Source organism: Macaca thibetana, chromosome 12 (assembly GCF_024542745.1).
Source record: "Macaca thibetana thibetana isolate TM-01 chromosome 12, ASM2454274v1, whole genome shotgun sequence".
Classification (NCBI taxonomy): Eukaryota; Metazoa; Chordata; class Mammalia; order Primates; family Cercopithecidae; genus Macaca; species Macaca thibetana.
In genome coordinates this window covers 124,641,714-124,667,537 of record NC_065589.1, presented here as the reverse complement: position 1 = coordinate 124,667,537, position 25,824 = coordinate 124,641,714, and the positions used below count along the sequence as shown (strand labels likewise).

Here is a 25,824-nt window from a genome sequence, read left to right as displayed (position 1 = left end):
AGGGTCCCGGAGGGCTGCAGGGGGAGGTCGCCAGCGTGGGTGTCCACATCCAGTTCAGCCTCTGTCTTGCCCAGAGCCCTGGTCCTGGCGCACTGGCCAGGAGGGGTGGGCAGGAGGTGGGTGGATTGGCCACGGGGCTGGGCTGGCTGGGACAGACACCCAGCAGAGGGGAATGACCCGTGCTGCTCTCCAGGCCGAGGAGGAGCTCATCAAAGCCCAGAAGGTGTTTGAGGAGATGAATGTGGATCTGCAGGAGGAGCTGCCCTCCCTGTGGAACAGGTGAGGCCCGGCGCGGTGCCCAGCCTGTGAGCTGTGGTGCCTGGGCGCTCTCGGGTTTGTGTCTCTGATGTGCACGTGTGGTTGCTCGTGGGTGAGTGTGTTTCTGAGTTGCTGCCTTGACCTGCCTGTTCACCTGGCCCCCATCCTTCTGCCCTTCTGTAGCCGCGTAGGTTTCTACGTCAACACGTTCCAGAGCATCGCGGGCCTAGAGGAAAACTTCCACAAGGAGATGAGCAAGGTAGGCCCTGGGGACTCCTCTGAGGGGCCACGCTCCACCCTGGCCAAGGGTCAGAGTCAGAGTTGTGGGAGGGGCGGCCTGAGCTCCTCCTTCCCTGCCAGGTTCAGCACACACTGGTGACCACAGCGCTCCCTCCATGCCCCGTGGAACAGCCCCCTTCAGGAGTGCCTGGGCCCAGGGAGCGCAGCAGGGCATGCCGGGAGGCTGTGAGCGTTTTCTGGGTCCTGGCCTGGGCAGACCACCTGAGAATGTAGACCAGGCCCGGGCAGACCACCCGAGAATGTAGACCAGACCCTCTCAAACCGTGAATGTGTTCTCTAGCAACCTTGGCCCAGGGAGTGCAGTGTTAGACAATGGTGGCAGTTTCTCAATTTGTAGGAAAAAAATTACCGGCATTTTCTCCATTTTAATTTTACTCCCATGTTTTTGAGACATTTAAATAGGCCTGTTTCATCTGCATGAATCCACTGTGCGACAGGGTCTGGACTGATTAGCCTACCTTTCTCTGTTGGGTTATTTTCATTTTAACCTATCTGGCAACTAAAACGCAAAGGTGTTGAACTTTGCAGTTGGAGAGACCCAGGGCTGGCACCCCCGCCCCCAGTGTGGGTCTGACTTTGTGTCTCGGGCCCAGAGGGATGAAGTGATGATGGTGGATTTCAGGCCCAGGGTCGGAGGAGGAAAAGCAGCTTGGGGCCTCTTCTGACTCACACCCCTGAGTATGGTTTCTTGCCTTTTAGACTTTCTCTTTCCTTCTTACCTTTTCCCCTTTCCCTTTGAAGATTTGAGACAACTTATGAAAAGTTTAAAAAAACAGAGAGAGGTGTTTTAGAGAAGAAACATTTATATAAAATTAATCTGTAAAAATATATGCCACAGGACATAGTTGTTTATAAATAGGATGAAAATTCAGCTGTGAGCTCCCTCGTGGCCAAATCAAAGAGAGGAATATTCTCAGTAATGAGAATCACCATGTGTGAGGAATAAACCTTCTCTCGTGCTTGTGCTTTCAGTGAAATATCCAGCAGTTGCAGTGTGGTCTGAAAGCATCTTGGCAAAATGACCTTAACAATTAAGATCAACAGTCCGCCAAAACAATTTTTAAGAGAAAAGTGTAAAAATAGTTCATGCTCTGTGTGGCATTTTAGGATATCCCTATAAGTAGGAGGGGAAAAGATAGCTTCCAGAGACAACAGGCATTAGTGATGTAGCCCACTGGCCCCGTTTTGTTGCCCCTTGGTTTTTCTAGGTTTGGTGTGCTGGTTCCTTGCTCCCACAGATGGGGAAAGAGGAGCTTGTTCCTGGCCAGGGGCCGGAGGTGGTGGGCAGAAGCAGAGGTGTTTGGGGAAGGTGGGGCTGTTTGGTGGCCCTGGAAGCCCCGCACCTCCTCACTGTCTCTCCCACAGCTCAACCAGAACCTCAACGACGTGCTGGTCAGCCTGGAGAAGCAGCACGGGAGCAACACCTTCACGGTCAAGGCCCAGCCCAGGTGCGTGCGGGGAAAGCCCTGGCGCACGTGACTGTGTGCACGGCAGGGGCAGGGCTCCTTCCTGTGACCCTGTTGGTGCCCTCCCTGGTCCCCTGTGAGTTTGGCCTCGGAGGTCTAGGGTCCTTCCTGTCTCGGCCTCTCTGTGCTCAGGGAAGCAGGTGAGGGCAGGTCTCTGTCTCGAATGTCCCTGCGCCTCTGGCTGTGTTCGTTGAGGAAGGAGCACTCTGGGGAGTTCACGGGTCCCTGAGCTGGCGGACCCCATCATTGTGGAGCAGGAGCATCCGGGGTTGGAGTGGGCAGCCTGCTCAGCTTTGGGGACTGGGGGGTGTGAACAGGACTGAATGACTCTGGGGTGTGCGGTCCTCTCAGAGCAGGGAGGTAGCGCCGCCCTTCTCTCTCCTGCTTCTGGAAAAGCTCATGTCCCTGGATGGCAGCATTCTGCTCACCTGCACGGGCGTCGTCTTCCTGTCCTCAGCCTGGGAAGCCCAGCTGCAAGGAGATCTCTGTTTCCTGAGGGGGAACCATGGGGGAGGAGGGAAACGCCTTGCTCTCCTGGCTGTGGATCAGAGGAAGCGGCGAGCCCGGGACTTCCCCTCCCTTCTGGCCGTGTCTGCGTGTGTGTGTGTGTGAGGGGGACTGTGTGCAACAGGTGTGAGTGTGTGCATACACACACGCACATCACAGCAGGGCGCGGAGAGCACCGGGGAACTCTGTAAAACGGGGCGACTGTCTGCTTCCTGGGGTATTGCCTGGGATGATGAGGGTATTGGGTGGTGGTGATTGCCCCCTCCTTCCCTGAACATAAAATAGTTGTGGCTGAGAGAGGGGCCGTGGTGACCTGAGGCTGGGAGTGGGGAGGTGAGGAGGGAGGCATTGTGGCAGTGGGGGGGTGTGGGAGGGTTGTAGAATAAAGGCCAAAATGTGAATCCAAGGTCGGGCAGGGAGGGGCAGCTGCCTGGCCTGTAGGCACAGGTGGGAACACTGGGATGGGTCAGCAGGGGGTAAGCGTGGCCGTCCTGGCCAGAACCATGGCTCCCCTCAGGAAGGAGGTGGAGGGAAGAGAGAGGGACAGTGGAGGCCCAGGAGCCTCCCTTCCAGCCGAGTGGCCTCTTGTGCACTCTGTGCTGGCCTGGGGGCCTTTTCTGGCACTCTGGGCACACCTGGAGCTCCTGGGGACTGGGACCACAGGCAGGGTGACTCTCCCCTGCCCCGAGCATCCTGCCCCTCACCAGGCCCTGTTAGCATCACCCCGGGCACCTGGCCACATCAGGGGCCTGCCCGGGCACCCTGGGATAGCAGGCCCAGGCCCTCTGCAAGGCCTCTGGCACTTAGGAGAGGCTTTTGCCCCTTTGTCCTCTGAGCAGAGGGGTTGGCAAAGAGGGAAGGGGACGGGCCAGTTCTGTCCCTGGCCTTTCTCCAGAATGAAGGCCTCCACCTCCCGTCCGTCCCCACAGAAAGAAAAGTAAACTGTTTTCGCGGCTGCGCAGAAAGAAGAACAGGTACAGGCAGTGAGTGCTGCGGGGGGGCGCAGAGGTCCGCGCCCTGGCCGGCCCTGTGCATGCGCCTTGCAGCCCGCTCCCAGACGCCACTAACCCGTAACCTGGCTCTGTGTGCAGTGCTGCCCGGCAGGGCTGGCGTGTGTGTGTGTGTGTGTGTGTTGGGTGGGAAGGCGGAGGCGGTGCGGGGCGGGCAGGCCTCTGAGCAGCTGGCTGGATTTAGCACGTTCCTCTGGGCGCCCCTCAGTTGTCTAGCCCTGGGTGTGCCCGAGCCACCAGCGCACTTACCAATGGCGGACGCGGCTGGGAAGGAGAACTGGGGAGGGCCAGGGAGGTGACACTGCGGCACGGTGGGGTTTTTTGTTTTTCAAAAAATTCTGTGTGTATACTATATACTTATATATATATACACACACACACTTATATATACTATATACTTATATATATTCTTTAAGGAGAATACATTCCCATAAAACACAGATTCCAAAAGGAAAGATGGTGTCAGCGACATCTCTTAGGCTGTTCCACGGTTTGCCCTCAGGTGACTCGGTCACTGGTTCCTGCTGGATGCTTCTAGATCTGCACTGTCCAGCACAGATGCCAGTTACCCCATGGGGCTATCGAGCACTTGAAACTGGCCAGTGTGACTGGGCAGCGGAATTTTTCATTTAAATTACACGTAAATTTCACTGATTTGAGTTTGCATTGCCAAACTCAGGTTTGGTGGCTAGTGGCAATCATATTGGGCAGCGCCTTTCTAGGCCTCTCTATGCAGGTTCTGGTAGAGAATTTTCTCCCTGCACCCTTGACCCTGTGCGGGGTGCACAGCATCACACCACCTCCCCCTTGCGTTCTGGCACTGAATGCCATGGCTCAGGACCTGTCCCCTCCATCGCCAGCTGCCCACTCCTCTGTGATGAGGACGCCTCTCTTAGTTTGTCCAGGCCCTGCTTTTGGCCTCCAATGGCCTAGAGGACAGGAGAGCCAAGGTCTGGAGACATGTACCAGGGTTCTGTGATGGACAGGCAGGGAGGGCAGCGAGGAGGCCTGGGGGCAGCAGGCTGGGGAGCGGCCCCCAGAACAGAGGGGCTGCTGCCTGTGGTGTGGGAGACTCACTGTGCCTCTAGGATGTCTGGCTTCCTCCTGCTGTGGATCTTGGGCTGTCAGCATGGGCCCTGGTGGACCCCATGGAGCCTGTGGTGGTGTTGGTCTGGCCTCTGCGACAGATGGTTCCAAGGTGCCTGCCAGCACTCCTGGGGACCGTAGACCTCCAGCCTGGAGTCCTGCCTTGGGCTGTTCCTGTCTCTGAGGCAGGCTCCCCACTTCCAGCCCCCCAAGCCCAGGTCCCTTGGCTCCCCCCACCCTCCCGCTCTCTCTCTCTCTCTCACTCACACACACACACACACACACACACACACGGCCTCACACCTCCATATGCACACACCTCTTCACACAGATGTCAACACATTTGCCCCTCTGTCTCCTGTGCCTCAGTCCCCCAACACTGGGCTCCCTTTCTTGTCCTGCCCCCACAGTGACAACGCGCCTGCAAAAGGGAACAAGAGCCCTTCACCTCCAGATGGCTCCCCTGCCGCCACCCCCGAGATCAGAGTCAACCACGAGCCAGAGCCAGCCGGCGGGGCCACGCCCGGAGCCACCCTCCCCAAGTCCCCATCTCAGGTAGGAGTGATGTCTCGGTGGCAGGTCCACTGCCCTCCCTCATTCTCCTCTGGCTTTGCTGTTGTCCCCCATCCTCCCACTCCTCTGTTCCCTTTCTGGCCTGGGCAGCTATGGACCCGATGCTTTGCCCAGTGGGGGTTGGGCCTGGACTTGGGTCTCCTTCCCCTCATCCAGCCTGGCGTGCTTCCGGGAGGCATCTGTGACTGCTCGCCCCTCCCCAGGGCCCACCCCTACTGCAGCGCCCTCCCCTTCCCTCTCCCTGGTCTTTTGGCTGCTTGACTCTTTCTCCATCTTCTTTTCCTCCCTAGCAGAGGCTCTGGGCGCTCAGCCCACAGAGCATCCAGATCTCCGGAGCGGGCTGCTTGTCCCTCTTCCTGGCCTCTCTGTCTTAAAGGGGCCTGAGGGAGGAGCCCAGCCAGGTGGCCACGCAGGGCCTTTAAAGGGACAGAGAGAGGAAGGGCTCAGTGGAGAGTGTGGGGTGGCTAAGGGGGCAGGTCCTGGGCTTCTGGACTGTCCCCGTCTCCACCCCACCTGTCCCCAGCGGGCTCTCCAGGTGTCTGCAGGGCCCTAGGCGCTGGCTGACCAGGTGGCGGTGTTCTCATAGCCGGGCCTCCTGCAGCTCCCAGTTTTCTGCCGCCACCCTGCCCTGCTGCTGACTAGGATAGCAGGGCTAAGGACGTGGTGGGAGCCTGCGCCGAACAGCACTTCCCCTGACCTGGACATGGTGCCAGTGCCTTCTGGGTTTTCATTCACTGGGTCCCCACAAACCCCCTGTGAAGCAGACGCTGTCATCACCCAAGACATGAGGAAGCCCAGCCTCGTGGGTGCGTGACCTGCCTGAGGTCCCCCACCTGGCGGGCAGGGGTGTGGCCTCTGCCCCATCCTGGTGCCATGCTGGCTTCCTCTGGGACACACTCGTCTGAGCTGGGCTCCCTGTGGGCAGCCCTATGCCCTGGGAGGTGGGGGGAGGTGGAGAGAGGTGCCTGCGGGAAGGGCAAGGTGGGCAGAGCGAGCCTGGGGCCTGGCTGTCTCTCAGCGATTGTTTCCTTCTCCAGTCTTCTCGCCAGGCGGGTGGAAGCCAGACCCTCCCACAGTTGGCCAGCGGGCAGCCCGGGGCCTCTCTCCCTCTTCTTCGCTCTCCCTCTCTCCTCTCCCCTCACCTCTCTCATCTCTCCACACAGCGTTTCTGGACCTCCTGCCTCTGTGTCCCTCTCGGGGGTGGCCTGCGGTCTTGATGTCTGTGTCCTGGGGCTGGGAGGGCAGCGAATCTTCATTTGCTGCGCCCTGCTCAGTGGCCTGGGTGGGGCTGTGGCCTGGGGTGTGACTAACCGTGTCTTCGTCTCTGTCTGTCTCCCCCAAACCCCGTGCTCTGCTGTGCCTTCCCGCGCGGCCCCTCACCCGCCGCCGACCCACAGCTCCGGAAAGGCCCACCAGTCCCTCCGCCTCCCAAACACACCCCGTCCAAGGAGGTCAAGCAGGAGCAGATCCTCAGCCTGTTTGAGGACACGTTTGTCCCTGAGATCAGCGTGACCACCCCCTCCCAGGTCAGCCGCGGCCGCCGCGGCCCAGCTCTCCTCTCTTCCTGCCCTCTCAGGGCGTGCATGGCCTTCATCCTCTATGCTTCTGTCTCAAGAGCCAAGAATCTGGCCAGAGAGACTGTCAGTTTCCCTCTCTCACCCTTCCTTCCCTCTGTCCATCATCCTCCATCATCATCACCCATCTCTGAGCATGTACTAAGGCTGGATGCAGGGCCCCAGCGGGGAAAGGTGCCCATCCCTCCCGGCACAGCAGTCACGTCAGCAGTGCCCTTGCGGTGCAGTGGGTACTTGGCAGAGGGGATTGGGGAGTGTGGAGGACCTGTGGTGTCAGGGAAGGCTTCCAGGGGCAGGGAGAGTTGGAAGGCCCTGGAATGGCTGAAGCACCTGGACTTCAGCTCCCACAGCTGCTGTCAGTCACTTGAGGGCGGGGGCAGCGGCCAGGCTTCAGAGCACAGCTGCTGCGTGCACACTCCCTGAGAGGTGTGGAATGCCCAGATGCAGCAGGGAGCCACCCAGGGTGACTTGGGTCTCTCCCAATGGACCCTCGGCTCAGCTGTGGAGGTGCCTCTGGGGAGCCCGGCCCACTGCCCCAGGTCTCACGTCCTTCCTGGTGGGGGCCTGGCGGGAGTGTCTTGCTGGAAGCGCCACTCGCCAGTGCTGGAGTGGGCTGATGTGTTGTCAGATTTGCCCAGGGGTGGCCGGCCTTCCCTGCACTCCCCCAGAGCTGACTGCCTCCTCAAGGCCAGCCATCCAGGCCTCGGCCTCCCTCCTGTGGGTGAGCCAGGGCCCTTCCCACATGGGGAGCCTCGCCTGTAGGGGAGACTGTCCAGTCCAGGCTGTGGTGGCCTCCAGCAAACCCCTTCACACAGCTCAGATGCCTAGTGGGGATAGGTTGGAGGGTGTGAGTGTGGGGAGTGGCTGCTGGGAACTGCGAACAGTGGTCGCTGCTAGGAAGGGTTGGGGATGGTGGGCCTCAAGCCCCTATGCAAAGACTAGGGCTAGAACTAAGGAGCTTTAGATCCAAGGCTGCAGGTGTCTGGGTGAGTGACGCAGGTGTCAGGGACCTGGCAGGCTTGGGAGCCCCTCTCTGTGGGATGGTGGCAGAGGGCGATGTAGGAAGAGCAGTGTGGGGTCAGGGCTGAGGACCTCCCTGGCTCGAGCGTGCCTCCGCCCTGGGGATGCCCAGTGTGTGTGCAGGTGAGGGAGATGGGATGGCATGGACACTGGCAAATACTGAGCGGGGAATGGTGCCAGCCACTTCCTATATCCCATTATGCCCCCATTATGCATCATGCCCCCATTTAACAGGTGAGGCAAGGAACCTAGGGCCTGTGCCGCAGGCCCACGCCAGAACAAGGTGTGCCAGGCCAGGAGGTGGCCCAGAGACCACCCGTACCCAGGTTCTGAGTGCGCCTGTCCCTCTCTACCATACCTGCCTCCCTCGCCACCGTGTGTGCCATCTCCGGGCAACTGGTTTTCCTGGTCTGGGGTGGGGGAGCCATGACCTTTGGGTGGGGCATGGGGCAGGGGTGGGCGTGCCCTTGTCCATGACGCTGGTGCCCACGGGCTTCCCAGCTGTGGGGTGGTGAATAGCCTGTGTCCTTGCATGGAGGGACAGTCCCGGGCCTGCATGGCGAGGTGCCACCTGCCAGGGCAGGACAGCGAAGGGATGGTGAGCTCTCTGGCGGGTGACCCTCCCCTCGGCACACGACGGGTATGGCTGCCTGGGTTGGCTGACTTCTCTGAGATAGGAGGGAAGGGTGTTGCTGGGGCAGGGTGGGGGCCACTGGGGAGAGACGCTGGCTGCCCACTGGTTGGAGGCACCTAGGAGCTGTGCACAGGCGTCCTCACGGCTCTTTCTTCAGAGACGGCCGGTTATGGGGCGGAGCAGCGACCTCCCCACCCTGGCTTCCCCAGACAGGGCTGGACCTAAAGGGCAGTCAGCTGATGGGATGGGCCCAGGGCAGGGCTTGGGGCCTGGGGCCCCTGGTTCTAGGAAGTGAGTCCATTTGGCCTGGGCTCTCTGACACCTCGTTGGCCATGTGGACTGCTCCACGCCTTGTCCCCTGAGCTGCGGGACAGCTGGGTGTTCTTAGGACTGAGGGCCTCGGGTCTCTCCCAACGAGCCCTCAGCTCAGCTGTGGAGGTGCCTCTGCGGAGCCCGACCCACAGCCCCAGGTCTCACGTCCTTCATGGTGGAGGCTGCGTGGAAGGGCGCCCCGTCCGTGCCCAGTGCCTGTGAAGAGTGTGTGGAGCCGGGAAGCTGCTGGCCTGAGCTGTGGGGCTGGGGCTTTTCCAGCACTGCCTGAGGGCCCGGGAGGGGAGCACCCCAGTCACATCCCTCTCCTTTTAAACCTGGGCAAAGTTATCCCTGGCCCCCAAAGGGAAGCCCCAGGTACAAGATGGAGGCCGGAGCCGAGCCACTCCCCGCTCCTCAGAAGGCAGCTTGTGCCCTGGGCATGGGCGTGGGCGTGGGCGCTGCCCAGGGCTCACTGGAGTCATTGCTCCTGCCCGTGCCGGGGGCTCTAAGGAAGCCCCTTCCTCCCATGCTAGTCTGGCCCAGCTTATGGGAAGGCTTGTCACAGTGTGGCCAGGGCCACCGTGTCCCATCCCTGGGGCCATGCCTGTCACATGCCTATTCCTGGGCTCACTGGAAGGGGATCTTGGGGGGTGGCTGCTGGGGAGGGGTCAAGGGCCTGCAGTTTTAACCCAGGTGCCCCAGGTGGTTGTGAAGCCCCTGCATGTTGAAGACCCCCACTTTGAAGCTTGGCCTCTTGGGCTTTGTGGGCTGGGTCCACCCTTTCCTCCGTCCCTGGAGCTGGCCGGTGGTGGTGTTGCCAGAGAGTGACCGGCCTGTCTGGGGCTGAGGAAAAGCCAGTGGGAAGTCTCTGCCTTTGGAACTTTCCCAGTCGGGAGCACTGAGGGTGGCTGTGGCCTGGTGCCGCTCTTGCCACTGGGGAGTAGCAGAATCAGCTACTCTTGGGCGGGGAGTGGAGCGGAGGTGCAGGCACGGGGCGGGCGGGGGGTGGGGGGCACCAGCCTGTGGATGGAGGCGGGAGAGAGCTGGGGCCTGGCACTGGCCCTGTGGGGTGGTGGCCACGGGTAGGCCTATGACTGGGAGTTTGAGGCAGGCATTGGGGTCCTCCTGGTATGGGCGGGAGCCTGTGCAGGGGCGCGTGGCTTTGGGCAGTGTTCCTGGGTGTGAGGTGGATGGGCTGGTGCCTGGGCTGTGTGCCAGCGTGTGTGCATGTATGTGCGCTTGTTCTGTGCATGTGTGTCGCGTGTGTGTGTGTGTGTGTCTGTGTCTATGCGTGTGCCTGCGCCTGCAGTGTCTGCCTGGGATGAGGGCTCCCAGCTTAACACTAACTGCTTCCTCCTCTGTTGCTGCTGCCAAGTTTGAGGCCCCGGGGCCTTTCTCGGAGCAGGCCAGTCTGCTGGACCTGGACTTTGACCCCCTCCCGCCCGTGACGAGCCCCGTGAAGGCACCCACGCCCTCTGGTCAGGTTGGTTGTGCCCACCATTGCCCAAGGGCCCACCAGCCTCCAGGTGCCCAACCCTGGGCTCATGTTGCCCATTGGCCATGTGACCCCATCTAGGCCTGGGTCACTGCCCTTCCCCTGGCACCCCAGACTTCGGCCCTCATCACCTGCTGGTCGTAGGGTGGGGAGCAGCCCCTTATCAGCTGGGAGAACTCTCAGTAGGAGGTCACTGAGCACCACCCGGCATCTCTGTGCTCATCTTGCATCCTGGCCTGGGGTCTTGAAGCTCCCTGGGAGGTGTCAGGAGCTCAGTCACCTGCAAACCTTGGAGTCTAGCTGACTCCGAGCCACTCCTGCGCCTGCTAGGCTGGAGGGCCTGGGGCGAGCGGGGGTAGGGTCCCTGGGGACTGCTTACCACCCTGTCTCTAACCTCTGTGCTAACTGTCCTTCTCGCCCTCACTGCTGCGCTCAGTCAATTCCGTGGGATCTCTGGGAGGTAAGCTGTGTATCTGCTCTGTGTCCAGCCCCTGTGGGAGCCACTCTTCGTATGCGTCCGGGCCCACATGCCTTGGCCTCCTCCTAGCCTGTTCACAGGTGCACGCACCCCACACACACCCCACACGCAGCACACACAGGCATGTGCTCAAGCACAGGTAGCTGGTGAGGCCGTCCATCTCCAGCCATTCTGCTGCTGCTCCCTCTGGCAGGCCCTTGGAAAAGGGGATCCTCAGTTTAGTTTGAGACAGGGGTCCCCTGAAATCTGGTGTCGTTTTCATAGCCTGTGAGTGTCTGCCTCCGGACAGAAGCGGGCCGGTGACCCAGGATGGACGAGCGTCCTCAGGGTGTGGGGCAGGAGGGCCTCGGGTGGAAGAGTCTTGCCCTCTGAGCTGTTTGGCAGTGGGGAGCTATTTGGGAGGAGGGGGAGAGGGGAGGAATGGATGGTTTGAGAGCGTCAGGGAAGACAGGGTATGGCTGGGTGCCTTCTGAGAGCAGGGCCTGCGGGCAGGTGCAAGGCCAGCTCACACAGGACCCGTGTCGCTGTCACCTGATAGCTCAGGACACAGAGGCTCAGGGAGGGCTCGGTACTTGCCCAAGAACTGGTCATGGTAGAGCCAGAATTCCAACAGGGTCTCCTGGGCTGTGTCCCTGAGACTCCCTGATAAAGGCAGAGATGCTGGGAGGGGCAGGTGGGTGTGCAGGTGCTCTTGGGGCACCCGCTGGCAGCCCAGGCTCCTGGGAGCTCTGGAAGCTCCACGGTAGGATCTCCCTGTGGAGGAAGCCAGAAAAAGCCGGCCTGGTGTGGGCTGTAGGACCATTTTGACAAGTGGGTTTTGGTAGGTGCTGAGCTTGGGCAGCAGACACACTGCCTGTCCCTTTGGCAGTGACAGGAGAGAGGACGTGGGAGGCGGGTGGCCGGCCGGGCTCTGCTGGTACCCACCCTGCCCCACCAACCCCAGCCGCTGGTGACATCTTCTCTTGTCTTGTGATCCTGCCCATTGTCCTTCCATCCCGGCCTCCCCACCCCCTCCCTGTTCTCTCCTCGTGGCCTGTTACCAGCCCACAGAGAGTCCAGCCGGCAGCCTGCCTTCCGGGGAGCCCAGCGCTGCCGAGGGCACCTTTGCTGTGTCCTGGCCCAGCCAGACGGCCGAGCCGGGGCCTGCCCAAGTAAGTGCCCACCTCCAGCCCCTGTCTGGCTTGTCCCCAGTCTCTGGGGCTGCAGCATGGAAGGAGAGCCCCGAGGAAGGGTTGCAGGAGGGACCAGGCCACCATGGATGTGAGTGTGAGGACAGTGTCCTGAGCTAGGCTGCCCCAGCATGGGCTTGTCACCAAGGCTGCCAGGGGTGAGTGAGCACGGCTGGGCACATCAGCCCCTCCTGCTCGCCCACCCCAGCCCAGCCTCCCAGCACAGCCTCCCAGTGCGGCCTCCCAGCTCAGGCCTCCCAGACCAGCCTCCCAGCACAGCCTCCCAGCTCAGGCCTCCCAGAGTAGGAGGAGGAGCGTTTAGAGCACCTACTGGTTTATGCCAGGCACTTTCCAGAATCTTCTCGTTTAATCTCCATCGTCACCTTGCCAGCCAGACACTTCCTCCTTTGACAGATGAGGAGATGGGGGACTAGAAGGGTTGAGTCACTTGGTTCCAGCACTCAGAAGTGGCCAAGTCTGAGTGTTGGCCCAGGTCAGCCCAGCTCTGGGGCCCCTGCAGGGCCTGCCATGGTGCCCGTGCTGTGCCACACCCTTCTTGGGTTTGGGCTGCACACAGGCTGTACCGCACAGGCAGTGCTTGGTTGTGCTCAGGCTGGGACAGATGTGTGCTGCTGTCCCCTGCCATGGACCATCTATAGGTTCAGAAAGCTCCTGCCACCTGCCAGGCCAAGCAGGGTGGGCGGGCGGTGGCTGTGGTTGGGTGAGGTCTTGGTGCCGAGAGGGAAGGGCCTGTGAGGCGGGGTTGGGGGTGGCACTCCGGGGCTTGCACTGGGCTTCTTCACAGCATGCCACTCACATCCCTGGGCCTGCCAGCACCTACTCTTCAGCTGCTTCCCGGGCCCAGGGCCTGACCTGTCCAGCAGGGGCTCCCTGGATTCTTCGAGACACTGGGCGGCTCTAGACCCTGCTGCCAGCCCGGCGATGCCCCCAGCCCTCTCACTTGGGTGCTGCCCTCCTGTGGCCTGTTTCCTGTGTCCTGATTGTGTCCTGTCGTGTGTCTGACCCCAAGCCGGCATTTATGTTGCAGCCAGCAGAGGCCTCGGAGGTGGCGGGTGGGACCCAACCTGCGGCTGGAGCCCAGGAGCCAGGGGAGACGGCGGCAAGTGAAGCAGCCTCCGTAAGACAGCAGGGACGAATCCCTGCCTTTTCCTCCCTGCCGCCCGCCTGCCTGCCCGGGGCTCCCCTGTGGCCCCTGCTGGTGCTGGTCCAGGCCTGGCTCCTGTTGAGGAAGCTGGAGGCGGGCTGGTCTGGCACCAGGCACAGACACCTTTCTCCCCTCCCCGCCCCTCTTCTCGGTGGCCCTGGCTGTCCCTGGACCACCTCCCTGCCCAGCTGACCCGAACCTCTGCCACCAGAGCTCTCTTCCTGCTGTCGTGGTGGAGACCTTCCCAGCAACTGTGAATGGCACCGTGGAGGGCGGCAGTGGGGCCGGGCGCCTGGACCTGCCCCCGGGTTTCATGTTCAAGGTGAGCCCAGAGCCTCCGACTACTGCAGTCTCTCAGTGCCCTGGTGGGCAGATGAAGACCCTGAGCCTCAGGAGGCTCTGTGGTTTGCCCAAAGTCGTGCGGGCGCTACTAGGTCACTCCCAGCTGGCGAGGTGGCATCTGAGCCCCATCCCGGCCTGCTGCTTTTGAGCGCTCCTGGTCTCTAGATCGCCACCCGCACCTCCCATACGCGAGGCCCTTACTCTGTGCAGGGCTGGAGGTGGGACGGAAGGTCTGACTCGACGTCCGCATCCTCTGCAGGTACAGGCCCAGCACGACTACACGGCCACCGACACAGACGAGCTGCAGCTCAAGGCTGGCGACGTGGTGCTGGTGATCCCCTTCCAAAACCCTGAGGAGCAGGTGAGGGCTGGGCGGGGCCGCCAGAGCTCAGGGGCACCACAGGCAACCTGGCTTCGGCTGGCACCGCCGCGGCAGGGACAGGCCAGCAGGGGGCAGCAGAGGCTCGCGAGCACCAGGCCTCCTGCGCCGACTGCTCCTCCCCGCCCTCCACGTCTGGCCTTTTCCTCTCCTCTCCCTTTCCTCCGCCCCTCTCCTGTTAGGCCTCTCTCTCTCCCTGTCACCATACCCCCTTCTTCCTGTAGCCTCTGCTTTCTTCTCCCCACGTCCCGCTTTGCTCTGGCGCTCTCAGCTCTGCCTCTGTCTCTCGCCTTCTCTCCTGGCGGCGTGCCTGAGGCCTGCCTTCCTCCAGAGGCAGGATGCTTGACTCCTCCTGCCCCGCCCACAAGGTGCCCACCCCGCGGTGGCTGGAGCACTGGTTGGGCTCATGAAGCCCCGTATGCCGCCCCTCGAGGCGGGCCTGCCCTGTCCACGCAGGGCCATGGGTCTCCCAGCTGTGTCCCCAGCTGAGGCTCACCCGAGATGCCTTCCAGACCCTTCTCCTCCTGCCGTGGCTTCGTGTTAATCTCCTGGAAGTGAGGGCTCCTGCTGAGCCTGGGCGGGTGCTAAGTGTGTCCCTTCTGGGTCTGGAACCCTCCTGGATCTGGGTCAGTTGCCCCACCCAGGGGGCCGTGGACTCTTGGCAGGAGCCTCCCTGCTGTGTAGCGCCAGCTTTGCTTATGGCGGGGGGGGGGTTGGTGGTGCAGGTGGGCATCCGGCTCCCTCCATGGCTCAGCCCCTGAGCACCTCGGGCTGTGCACAGAGGGTCTGGCCGGCCTCTTCCTGCTTCCAGAGAACATGTTTAGCCGTCAGTGCATCTGTAGGAATGGGTTATCAGAGCGGCTGAGGGTGACAGTGGGTCTGGCTGGGTCTTGGATGAGGCCAACCCTACGGGGAGTCCTGGGCTGGGATGCAGGGGTACCGGGTACTTACTAAGGTCTGGGGCAGGAGGCCCGAGGGCTGAGTACCTCCTGGGCCTGGCACTGATTCGGCTCTTTCTCCTACGCCCCCAGATCTTCACGGACCTCCCAGTGGGCCAGCCCTGGCTGGGTAGGATTTCAAGCCAACTCCTACCCAGAGCCCACAGTGGGAGTTGCCCTGGGGTGCTGGAAGGGGCTCAGATAGGGCTTGAGTAAGGTCTGTGACGAGGTTGACAATGGCAGAGGGAAATAACAAAGACCCAGGTAGGCCCCAGGCACAGCCCAGCTGCAGGGACAGCCTCGGACCAGCCACTGTCAGGTGTGGATGGCCACGCAGCTCCCCGTCACCCGCCTGGGGCCTGGAGAAGCCCTGCGGGGGTCAGGATTGAAGCAAAGGGCAAGTCGAAATTGGAGGGACTGGTGGGGTGGCCCTGAGTCCCTCTAGAACTTGTAACTTGTCACTCCCAAAACACTCTGGGGTGGTTTGAGAAGCCTGGAAGCTTGGAAGGGCTGATGTGCTCTGCGTGCACCCAGGGGTGGGGAGCCTCTTGACCGGTATTGAAGGAGTTGTTTAGACAGTCAGACCAGAGAGCAGTGGGACTCACCAAAACCAGCCACCGGCAGACGACAGGCCAGCTCCTGTGGTGCCTGTGGGCAGGAGCCTCAGCCAGCAGCATCGGGGAGGGCTGCCTGGGGGAGGTGTTCTCAAGGTGGGCTTGGCAGGCTAAGGGGCCAAGAACAGCAGGAGGAGGGGCCGTCTTCCCAGTAGGTTGGAGTGGGATGCGTGCCCTGTGGGTTGGAGCCCCTTGCTCATGCCTGTGTGACCCGGTGCTCTGCCCCTCAGGATGAAGGCTGGCTCATGGGCGTGAAGGAGAGCGACTGGAACCAGCACAAGGAGCTGGAGAAGTGCCGCGGGGTCTTCCCCGAGAACTTCACCGAGAGGGTCCCGTGACGGCGGGGCCCAGGCAGCCTCTGGGCGTGTGAAGAACACCTCCTCCCGAAAAATGTGTGGTTCTTTTTTTCTGTTTTGTTTTTGTTTTTAATCTTTTGAAGAGCAAAGGGAAGTCAAGAGGAGACCCCCAGGCAGAGGGGTGTTCTCCCAAAGATTAGGTCGTTTTCCAAAGAGCCGCGTCCCGGCAAGTCCGGCGGAATTCACCAGTGTTCCTGAAGCTGCTGTGTCCCCTAGTTCAGTTCCTGGCGCCCCTGCCCGTGCCCGCATGTGTGCCTGGCCGCAGGGCGGGGCTGGGGGCTGCCGAGCCACCATGCTTGCCTGAAGCTTTGGCCGTGCCACCCGGGCAAGGGTCCTCTTTTCCTGGCAGCTGCTGTGGGTGGGGCCCAGACACCAGCGTAGCCTGGCCCTGCCCCGCAGATGGTCTGTGTGCTGTTTGAAAATAAATCTTAGTGTTCAAAACAAAATGAAACCAAAAAAACCCGATAAAAACACTCAGAAAACGCTTCTGTATTTGTTCTCCCTCTTCTTGTCCGTGAGTGTGGATGGAGCCATATTATCTGTGGCTTTCTTACCAAGATGGTCTGCTCCCCAAGGCCCGCTGCTCTGGGCTGGTGCACCCCAGGGCTTCAGCCCCTGGCCCCTGGGATTTTTAGGAGTGGTCAGCTGGAGGTCAGGGACTGCGGGCTTGGGTGAGGGGCTTTGGTGAGCCATCTGTGCCCGAGAAGTCCGTTGAATGCTGTCCTAAGTGACCTTTTTTATTTTATTGTTTTGGGACAGAGTTTTGCTCTTGTCACCCAGGCTGGAGTGCAATGGTGAGACCTCGGCTCACTGCAACCTTTCGCTCTTGGGTTCAAGCAATTCTCCTGCCTCAGCCTCCTGAGTAGCTGGGATTATAGGTGTGAGCCACCACACTGGGCTAATTTTGTATTTTTAGTAGAGATGGGGTTTCACCATGTTGGCCAGGCTGGTCTCGAACTCCTGATCTCAGGTGATCCACCTGCCTCGGACTCCCAAAGTGCTGGGATTACAAGTGTGAGCCACCATGCCGGTGACCTTATTTCTAATAAACGCGTGAGAACCTGTGGGTCAGATACCAGGACTCCCTTTCACAGATGAGGAAGCCGAGGCCCACGGAGGTCCAGTTACCGGCAGGTGAGTGGTGGCACGGGGCTGTGGGTCTGAGCACTTGACCCCAGACCAAGGGCAATGCTTGTGTCTGGTGGGACCTGAAGGGCCTGGGTCGGGGGCAGGCATGCTGGCCTGGCTTGTGCCTCATCTCATGACCCCTGCCGACCCCGCCCTGGGCGCTTCAGTTCCATCGGCAGACTCCGACAGGTCTGAGCAGCCGCGACAAACAGCAGTGGAGCACCAGCTTCCCAGGAGCTGCGGGGGCTGTGCTCATGGGCCCAGGGAGCAGCCTGCACTCCCAGGTAGAAGGAGCTCATGGCTCCCTTTAGTACTAGTTACAGCCAGTAAGTGAGGTAACTGTCACAGTAGGAGCTTTATTCCAGGGTAAAGCCCCTGGGCTTTGCTTTAGGTGGCAGGATTGTCATTGCTGTGGCCCTGCCTGGTCCTGTGGGGGGCAGATAGTGTTGGCTTTGCCATCCATGGCTTCCAGGAGCAGTGGAAGTCGCAGCAGCTGGGACAGAGTCCCTTTCTGGTTGCCCCTGCTTGGTGAGCTCCCACCTTTCCTGCCTGCCTTCACTCCCTCCTTCGTCGCTTCTTCCCTGGCAGCCTCATTTCCCTGCCCAAGGTCCACGGCTCATTGTGGGTGGAGCCTCATTTCCCTGCCCAAGGTCCACGGCTCATTGTGGGTGGAGCCTCATTTCCCTGCCCAAGGTCCACGGCTCATTGTGGGTGGAGCCTCATTTCCCTGCCCAAGGTCCATGGCTCATTGTGGGTGGAGCCTCATTTCCCTGCCCAAGGTCCACGGCTCATTGTGGGTGGAGCCAGCTTGGAGCCCAGCCCACTTCTGAGCTTGGGTGCACATGCCCTGGGCTTTGTGAGGTGTGCAGCCACAGTGCCATCACGGGGAGTCGTTGCTTTTATTTCAACCTGAAAATTAAAAAACAAAACAAAATAAAAACAAACTTCATCTAAAACACATTCTCCGGGAGAAAGCATTTAGATCAGGTTTTATGACAATATAAGATTCCAAGAAGTGTCCCATGGCAGCTTTCGGCTTTACCCCCAGCCCTCGCCACTGGGGTAAGGAGCAGCCCTGCTCTGTACCACATGGTCAGTGCCTGCAGGGGGCTTCTTGCCAGAGGGAGCAGGGCCAGGATCGGGGATGGGGAGCCTGTGGCTCCAGAGGGAGGGAGGCCAGGTGTGAGGTTCCCACGCTGCTGGGGAGGGGCAGCGGCCCAAAGTCTGAACTGAGATGTGTGTCTGGGAGCCGGGGTGTCACTAGGTTCATGGCAGTGCAAGGGACATTCAGAGCCAGGCAGCATGAACGAACAGGCCAGTGAGCTGAAGGGCTGGGCAGAGCAGAAGGCCCAGGCCAGGATGGGATGGAGGAAATAGCAACAGGTGGAGTGAAGGTGAGCCATGGTGGAGGCCGGGAGAGGTGCAGGCTGCTCTCCGTGCCTGGCAGCTGGACATGTAATGTCCCGGAGGGCTTGGCATTCTGGCTTGATTTGGGCTGACAGGTGGCCACGGAGGCCCAGACCCTGGGCAGGGCTCCTGACTCTCAGAGCAGGCAGGCCAGGGCTGTGGCTTCTGGGACTCATCTGAGGCCTTGCAGACCCCACACCCTGGGAGGGCCGAGTGTGAGCCTGGGAAGAGTTCCACCGCGGGCAGCCCTCTGTGTGGCTCCCCACCAGCCTCCCGGAGCCAGCGCGTGGCGGGCGCAACAGTGGGGGTTTGGAGCCAGGACTGGAGAGTGAGGTCTAGGAAGGCCGCCCCTCGTGTGGGGGCTGTGGGGTGGGCTGCAGCACCCCAGGTGCCTGAGGGAGGGCCGGGCCCTGCATGGAGGCTTCCTGGAAGGTGTGGCCACTTTTGAAACCCCATGGAAATCTTCAGAAAATCAATTTACTTATTTATTACTCTATGTTACAAACTCGTTTGCTGGCAGGAGCAGGATTTTGAGTCATGGAACTTGGAAGCTAAAATGATCCCACACACACCTTATCAGTGCAAATGGCCCCGAGGCCTCAGGCCCCGCACCAGCTCCGCTGTCAGAGTCTCTCAGAAGCATCCGTACTGGCGCAGGCAGCGACCCTGCTCCCCACTCTCCTGCCAGTTCTCCGGTCTTCCACCGCGGCCCCAACACTGGCCTTGCTGCTGGCCCGGCCTCTCGGCCCTTGTCCTTGATTGGATATGGTAATCGTGTTGGTGTTTCTCTCAGTTTTGGGGGCCTGAAGATCCTTGGCCCTGCCTCTGGGAATTTAAGTACCCATACCCCTGGCCTCAGTCACCCCAACACCAGGCTGCATACAGGCATGTCATGAGGGGTGGCCAAACACCGGGTCCCTCTGCTCAGCTGCTGTGCCTGGTGCACTGGGTGCTGGGTGGCTGTAGCTCAGGCCCTCTGAGATGCTCTTGGCCCCCTTGGCCTCTGGGCAGCAGCTTCATCTTGGGGCTGAGTAGTTCCGAGTTTGATGCCTGCATCCTTCCTTCTGAGAAGCACCCCGGAAACTATTTTTTTTTTTCATCATTGAATCCTGAACCAGTTGCTGTGGCCTGGGATGGCACTTGTAGATTGGCTCAAGACAAATAGGGTCTGGAGCTGGAGGTGGGCTGAACTGGGTGAGGGAGGGGTGAACGCCTGAATGAAAATCGGGGTGAGGCTTCTGAGGAGAAGAGAAGACAGATTCTAGGAGCTCAGATCTGGGAATGTGCACTCCATGGTGGCTTCCAGAAAGGGCCCGGAGACTAGGGAGCTTGCCTGTATGGGAACTGAGAGGAGATGTGTGAACGTGTATGTGTGTGTGTGTGTGAATGTGAATGTAAATGTGGATAAGTGTGAATGTGTGAATGTGTTCATGACTAAAAATGTAAATGTGTAACTGTGAGTGTGAATGTGTGAATGTGTTAGTGTAAATGTGTGAGTGAATGGGTGAATGTGAATGTATGAGTGTATATGAGTATAAATGTGTGAATATATGTGTGTAAATGTGGGAGTGTGAATGTGTGTGTGAATGGGCAAATGTGAATGTGTGTGTGAATGTGTGTATGTGAGTAAATGTGTGAATGTGTGAGTGTGAAAGTGTGTGAATGGGCCAGATAATGTGAGAGTGAATGTGCATGAATGGTGAGTGTGAATGTGTATGTGAGTGTGCATGAGAATAGGTGTGAATGTGCATGTGAATGTGTATGACTGTGTGAGTGTGAAGGTATGGGTGTGAGTGTGAATGTGTGTGAATGTGTGAGTGTGAATGTGTGCATGTGTGAGTGAAGGTGGGGATGTGAGTGAATGTGTGTGAATTAGTGTGAATGTGAGTGTGAAAGTGTGGATGTGAGTGTGAATGTGTGTGAATGTGAGTGTGAATGTGTGTGAATGTGAGTGTGAAAGTGTGGGTGTGAGTGTTAATGTGTGTGAATGTGAGTGTGAATGTGTGTGTGAAGGTGTGGGTGTGAATGTGAATATGTGTGAATGTGTGAGTGTAAAGGTGTGAGTGAGTGTGAATGTGTGTGAATGCGTGTGAAAGTGTGAATGTGAAGTTGTGGGTGTGAGTGTGAATGTGTGTGAATGTGTGAATCTGAAAGTGTGGGTGTGAGTGTGAATGTGTGTGAATGAGTGTGAATGTGTGTGAATGTGTGTGAAGGCGTGGGTGTGTGAATGTGTGAGTGTGAAGGTATGGATGTGAATGTGTGAATGAGTCAGAGAAATATGAGTGTGAATGTGTGTGAATGTGAGTGTGAAGGTGTGGGTGTGACTGTGAATGTGAATGAGTGTGAATGTGTGTGAATGTGTGAGTGTGAAGGTGTGGGTGTGAGTGTGAATGTGAATGTGAAGGTGTGGGTGTGTGAATGTGTGTGAATGTGTGAGTGTGAAGGTGTGGGTGTGAATGCGTGAATGGGTCAGAATGTGTGAATGTACATGTGAATGGTGTGAATGTGTGTGTGTGCATGAGAGTAGGTGTGAATGCACATGTGAATGTGTGAATGTGAATGTGTGTGGATGTGTGAGTGTGAAGGTGTGTGAATGCGTGTGAAGGTGTGAGTGTGAAGTGTGTGAATAAGTGTGAAGGTGTGAGTGTGAATGTGAGTGTGAAAGTGTGGGTGTGAATGTGTGAATGGGTCAGAGACTGAGTGTGAATGTTCATGTGAATGGTGTGAATGTGTGTGTTAGTGTGTGTGCATGAGAACAGGTGTGAATGTGCGTGTGAGAACAGGTGTGAATGTGCATGTGAATGTGTGTGAATGTGTGTGGATGTGTGAGTGTGAATGTGTGTGAATGTGTGAGTGTGAAGGTGTGGGTGTGAATGTGTGAATGGGTCAGAGAATGTGAGTGTGAATATGCATGTGAATGGTGTGAATGTGTGTGCGCATGAAAGTAGGTGTAAATGTGCGTGTGAATGTGTGAGTGTGAAAGTATGTGGATGTGTGAGTGTGAATGTGTGGGAATGTGTGTGAAGGTGTGGGTGTGAGTGTGAATGTGTGTGAATGTGTGAGTGAACGTGTGTGAATGTGTGTGAAGGTTTGGGTGTGAATGTGTGAATGGGTCAGAGAACGTGAGTGTGAATGTGTGTGAATGTGTGAATGTGAAGGTGTGGGTGTGATTGTGAATGTGTGTGAATGAGTGTGAATGTGTGTGGATGTGGGTGGTGTGGGTGTATGAATGTGTGAGTGTGAAGGTGTGGGTGTGATTGTGAATGTGTGTGAATGAGTGTGAATGTGTGTGGATGTGGGTGAAGGTGTGGGTGTGAGTGAATGTGTGAATGAATGTGAATGTGTGTGAATGTGTTAGTGTGAAGGTGTGAGTATGAAAGTGTGGGTGTGAATGTGTGAATGGGTCAGAGGAATGTGAGTGTGAATGGGCATGTGAATTGCGTGAATGTGTGTACAAGTGTGTGTGCATGAGAGTGGGTGTGAATGTGTGAATGGGTCAGAGACTGAATGTTCGTGTGAACAGTGTGAATGTGTGTGTTAGTGTGTGTGCATGAGAACAGGTGTGAATGTGCGTGTGAGAACAGGTGTGAATGTGTGTGTGAATGTGTGTGAATGTGTGTGGATGTGTGAGTGTGAATGTGTGTGGATGTGTGAGTGTGAAGGTGTGGGTGTGTGAATGTGTGAATGAATGTGAATGTGTGTGAATGTGTGTGAAGGTGTGGGTGTATGAATGTGTGTGTGAAGGTGTGGGTGTGAATGTGTGACTGGGTCAGAGAATGTGAGTGTGAATGTGTGTGAATGGTGAGGTGAATGTGTGTGTGAGTGTGCATGCATGTGAATAGGTGTGAGTGTGCATGTGAATGTGCAAGTGTGAATGTGTGTGGATGTGTGAGTGTGAAGGTGTGGGTGTGAATGTGAATGTGTATGAATGAGTGTGAATGTGTGTGAATGTGTGAGTGTGAAGGTGTGGGTGTGAGTGTGAACTGTGAATAGTGAGGTGAATGAGTGTGTGTGCATGAGAATAGGTGTGAATGTGCATGTGAATGTGTGAGTGAATGTGTGTGGATGTGTGAGTGTGAAGGTGTGGGTGTGAATGTGTGAATGGGTCAGAGAATGTGAGTGTGAATGTGTGTGAATGGTGAGGTGAATGTGTGTGCGAGTGTGTGTGCGTGTGAATAGGTGTGAATGTGTGAGTGTGAATACGTGTGAAATGGTGAGTGTAAATGTGAGTGTGAACGGGTCAGTGAGTGCGAGTGTGCGTCTGTGTGTAAACGTATTTGAATGGCTGTGTGTGAATGTGTGCACAGATGTATGTGCGAATGTGTGCACGTGTGAATGGCTGAGTGAATGGCGAGTGTGCATGGGAATGGGTGAGTGTGAATGGGCGAGTGCATGTGGGACTTTTCTGAGACCCTTGCTTTATCCAGGCTATGGCTGGCCTGGGGCAGTGTGAGGGCGGAGTGCAGCTGGGCAGCTTTGCTCCTTCGTGTGCCAGGGGAATGCTCACCCGACGGCCCCCTGCTCCTGGTCTCAGAAGCTCCTCCGCTGGAGACAGCGTAGACGGATGAGCCCCTCCTGGGCTGGGCTGTTCGGAGGCTTGTGCGCTGGGGATGTGCTGCATCTGCAGCTTCAGTGTCCTGAATGGTCATTCAGTCACTCCGGTATCCATTCACTGGCCGTTTCCCAGGCAGGCACTGAGTTACAGAGAAGATTAAAATGCATTGCTCAGTGGACTCGGGACTGCTAGACGAGAGAGAGGGAGGCAGCGGGGCTGAAAAGCTCCCCGTTGGGTTCAACGCTCACGACTTGGGCGATGGGATCAACCATACCCCAAACCTCAGCATCATGCAATACACCTGGGTAACAAACCTGCACGTGCCCCCGATTCTAAAAGAAAAGTTGAAAAAGAGAAAATAAAATAATAAAATGTGGTTCCTACCCCTGAGATGCGCACAGCCTGGGGGAGGCAGAGCAGCAGTGGCCACAGCGGTGCCTTTGGGTGGTGCATCTGAGGTTCCCGGGACAGAAGTGGAGCCGCCACCTGTCTTCGCACAGGGTAGGTGCCCCAGTTGAGGGGCTGGCACCTGGGAGGCCGCCTTGGGCAGGGGCAGCCAGTTGAACAGGCAAGTGGACACCAGGTTGGTTGAGCTGGGGAGGCCTGGAGCTCAGGAGAGAGATGGGCTGGGAAGAGGCGAAGGTACTGGGAGAGCGTGTAGAGGAGGCGGAAGGAGGGCCGGGGCGGCTGGTGACCACCACAGTTAAAAGGAAGGAAGCCAGGAAGCCGGCCGGGGCAGTGGCTCATCCCTGTAATCTCAGCACTTTCTGAGGCTGAGGTGGGCGGATCACCTGAGGTCAGGAGTTCCAGACCAGCCTGGCTAACATGGTGAAATTCCTGTCTCTACTTAAAAAAAAAAAAACCAACCAAAAAATCCTCAAAAATTAGCAGGGTGTGGTGGTGCACGCCTGTTATCCCAGCTACTCGGGAGGCTGAAGCAGGAGTATTGCTTGAACCTGGGAGGCAGAGGTTGCAATGAGACGAGATCAAGCCACTGCACTCCAGCCTGGGTAACAGAACGAGACACCATCTCAAAAAAAAAAAAAAAAAAAAAAAAAGGAGGAGGGAAAGCTGTAATCCTAGCACTTTGGCTTCGGGAGGCCGAGGTGGTGGATCACGTGAGGTCAGGCATTTGGACCAGCCTCACCAACATGCTGAAATCCTGTCTCTACTAAAAATACAAAAATTAGCTGGGCATGGTGGCAGGCTCCTGTAATCCCAGCTACTCAGGAGTCGAGAGTCTCTTGAACAGGGAGCCAGGGAACACAGGCGGACTGCTGCCACCGGTACTCCTCACCCTGATTATGCAGAAGAGCAAATCACTGAGGAGAGGCCCTTCTTAACGCAATTAAAAAGGATAATTAACAACGGGTGAGGAAGCTGTCTTCCTGACAGCCCCCGATGACACCGAGGATCGGCCACCCGCTGGAGGGAGAAGGGCAAAGGCATGCTCCTCTTTTCCTAGACAGCCAGGGCCAGTCCACAGGGGCAGAGGGCCCTCCAGGCTTGTCACAGAGAGGCTTTGAATCCCAGGCTGGGTAGAGACTTAAAGGCCCCTGTCAATCAGCCCGGGGTGTTTATCTCAGGTCCCTGCCCTGTGTGACCTGCAGGGGGTGGCCGGAGAGGGGGCACCACTCTTCCCTGAAGGAAAGGATAGGCTGGCGGTGGGCCAAGGTTGGTACACAGATGCCATTCAGAGCTAAGGCGGCAGGCTTTTGTCTCCCAAAAGCTGGTGCGTCTCCACCTACTTGCAAGTTGCCAGGTCTAGAGGACATGCGCTTTCCATGGAGCAGAGTCACTGATGGCTTGGAAGCTCCTGGGGCCATTCTTCATTAGGAACTGAGGACCCGAATCTGTGGCTCAGGGCAGTGTTCTCACCTCCTGGTATCCAACTGTCCATCTTCCCTCATGCCCGTGGACACCTGGAACTTGAAGTGCCCCTAAACTGACGTGTCAAGTGTGGGCCATCCTTGGACTCATTCCACACCCTCCTCCTGGAGCAGATGCTGCTAGCTGCACATCCAATACTCATCCCCTCTGCCTGCCCAGCTGAATTCTGCTTTTGTTCAGGGTACCAATGCAGTCCACTAAAGTCAGTCCTTTTCCCAGCCTTCCTCGCAGCTGTGGGTGGCCTTATGACATAGTCCTGGCCAACAAGATGGGAGAGGGCATCCCTTTGCAAAGAAAACATCAAAGCCTTGCTAAGAAAAAGGCCTTTGGGCCAGGTGCAGTGGCTCATGCCTGTAATCCCAGCACTTTGGGAGGCCGAGGCAGGCACAGCACTTGAGGCCAGGAGTTCAAAACCAGCTTGGCCAACATGGCGAAACCCCATCTCCACTAAAAATACAAAAATTAGCTGGGCATGGTGGTGCATACCTGTAATCTCAGCTACTTGGGAGGCTGAGGCAGGAGAATCACTTGAACCTGGGAGGTGGAGGTTGCAGTGAGCCGAGATCGCACCACCGCACTCCAGCCTGGGAGACAGAGTGAGACTCTGTCCTGCCCCACTGCCCCCCTGCCAAAAATAAAAGGAAAAAAAATAAAAGAAAAAGGCCTTTGCTTCCTTCTGCCTGGAATGAGAGCCGGAGGTGCAGCAGCCATCGTAGCACCCTGAGGCCACACGCAGGAGGATGAAGAGCCACTCACTGAGGATGGCAGAGCGAGAAGGTGGGGGATGGCTTTGCAGAGAGTGTGCAGTCCAACCCCATTGCTCTCCGTCTGGCTTGTTTCTGTGTGAAACAAATAAAGGCATCACATCTGTGGGGGTTTTGTGGCTCGAAGCCTCCCTGATTGCTGCTGTGTCCTGCCAAAGTCCTCAGATTTGGTCTCTCAGAGAGTTCTGCGTTGGTTTCTCCCTCCGCACTGGCCTCTCTTAGTTCAGGCCTGGTCAGGCCTGCAGCCTCTGCGGTGTCTTCCTCTAGGCCAGTCTCTGGAGGGCACCGTGGCTGTTGGGGTGGTTTTTCTGAACCTCCTTTCTGGCCTCATCGCCCTGTGTTTCAACCCTCCAATAGTCTCCATTGCTCATGCAAGCCCAGATCCCATAACCAGCTCTGGCCCC

The 25,824-nt window shown here is 58.2% G+C and overlaps 1 protein-coding gene across 22 annotated transcripts in view; it reads left to right on the top strand.

Annotated features, from left to right (window-relative positions):
* Positions 1-16,158, top strand: part of BIN1 (bridging integrator 1) — a 58,990-nt gene extending 42,832 nt beyond the window's left edge. For 2 of the 22 annotated variants that reach the window (XM_050752536.1, XM_050752533.1), the window contains 13 exons: positions 194-279; positions 442-517; positions 1,924-2,006; positions 3,461-3,505; positions 5,038-5,182; positions 6,598-6,726; positions 10,116-10,223; positions 10,672-10,695; positions 11,757-11,864; positions 12,931-13,020; positions 13,259-13,369; positions 13,649-13,750; positions 15,551-16,158. In XM_050752536.1, the coding sequence (XP_050608493.1) occupies positions 194-279; positions 442-517; positions 1,924-2,006; positions 3,461-3,505; positions 5,038-5,182; positions 6,598-6,726; positions 10,116-10,223; positions 10,672-10,695; positions 11,757-11,864; positions 12,931-13,020; positions 13,259-13,369; positions 13,649-13,750; positions 15,551-15,658 (1,215 nt within the window). In that variant the 3' untranslated portion in view covers positions 15,659-16,158. The remainder of the gene's footprint in view (positions 1-193; positions 280-441; positions 518-1,923; positions 2,007-3,460; positions 3,506-5,037; positions 5,183-6,597; positions 6,727-10,115; positions 10,224-10,671; positions 10,696-11,756; positions 11,865-12,930; positions 13,021-13,258; positions 13,370-13,648; positions 13,751-15,550) is intronic. The other 20 variants (XM_050752539.1, XM_050752534.1, XM_050752546.1 and 17 more) reach the window with 13 other exon arrangements.
* Positions 16,159-25,824: the final 9,666 nt, after the last annotated feature.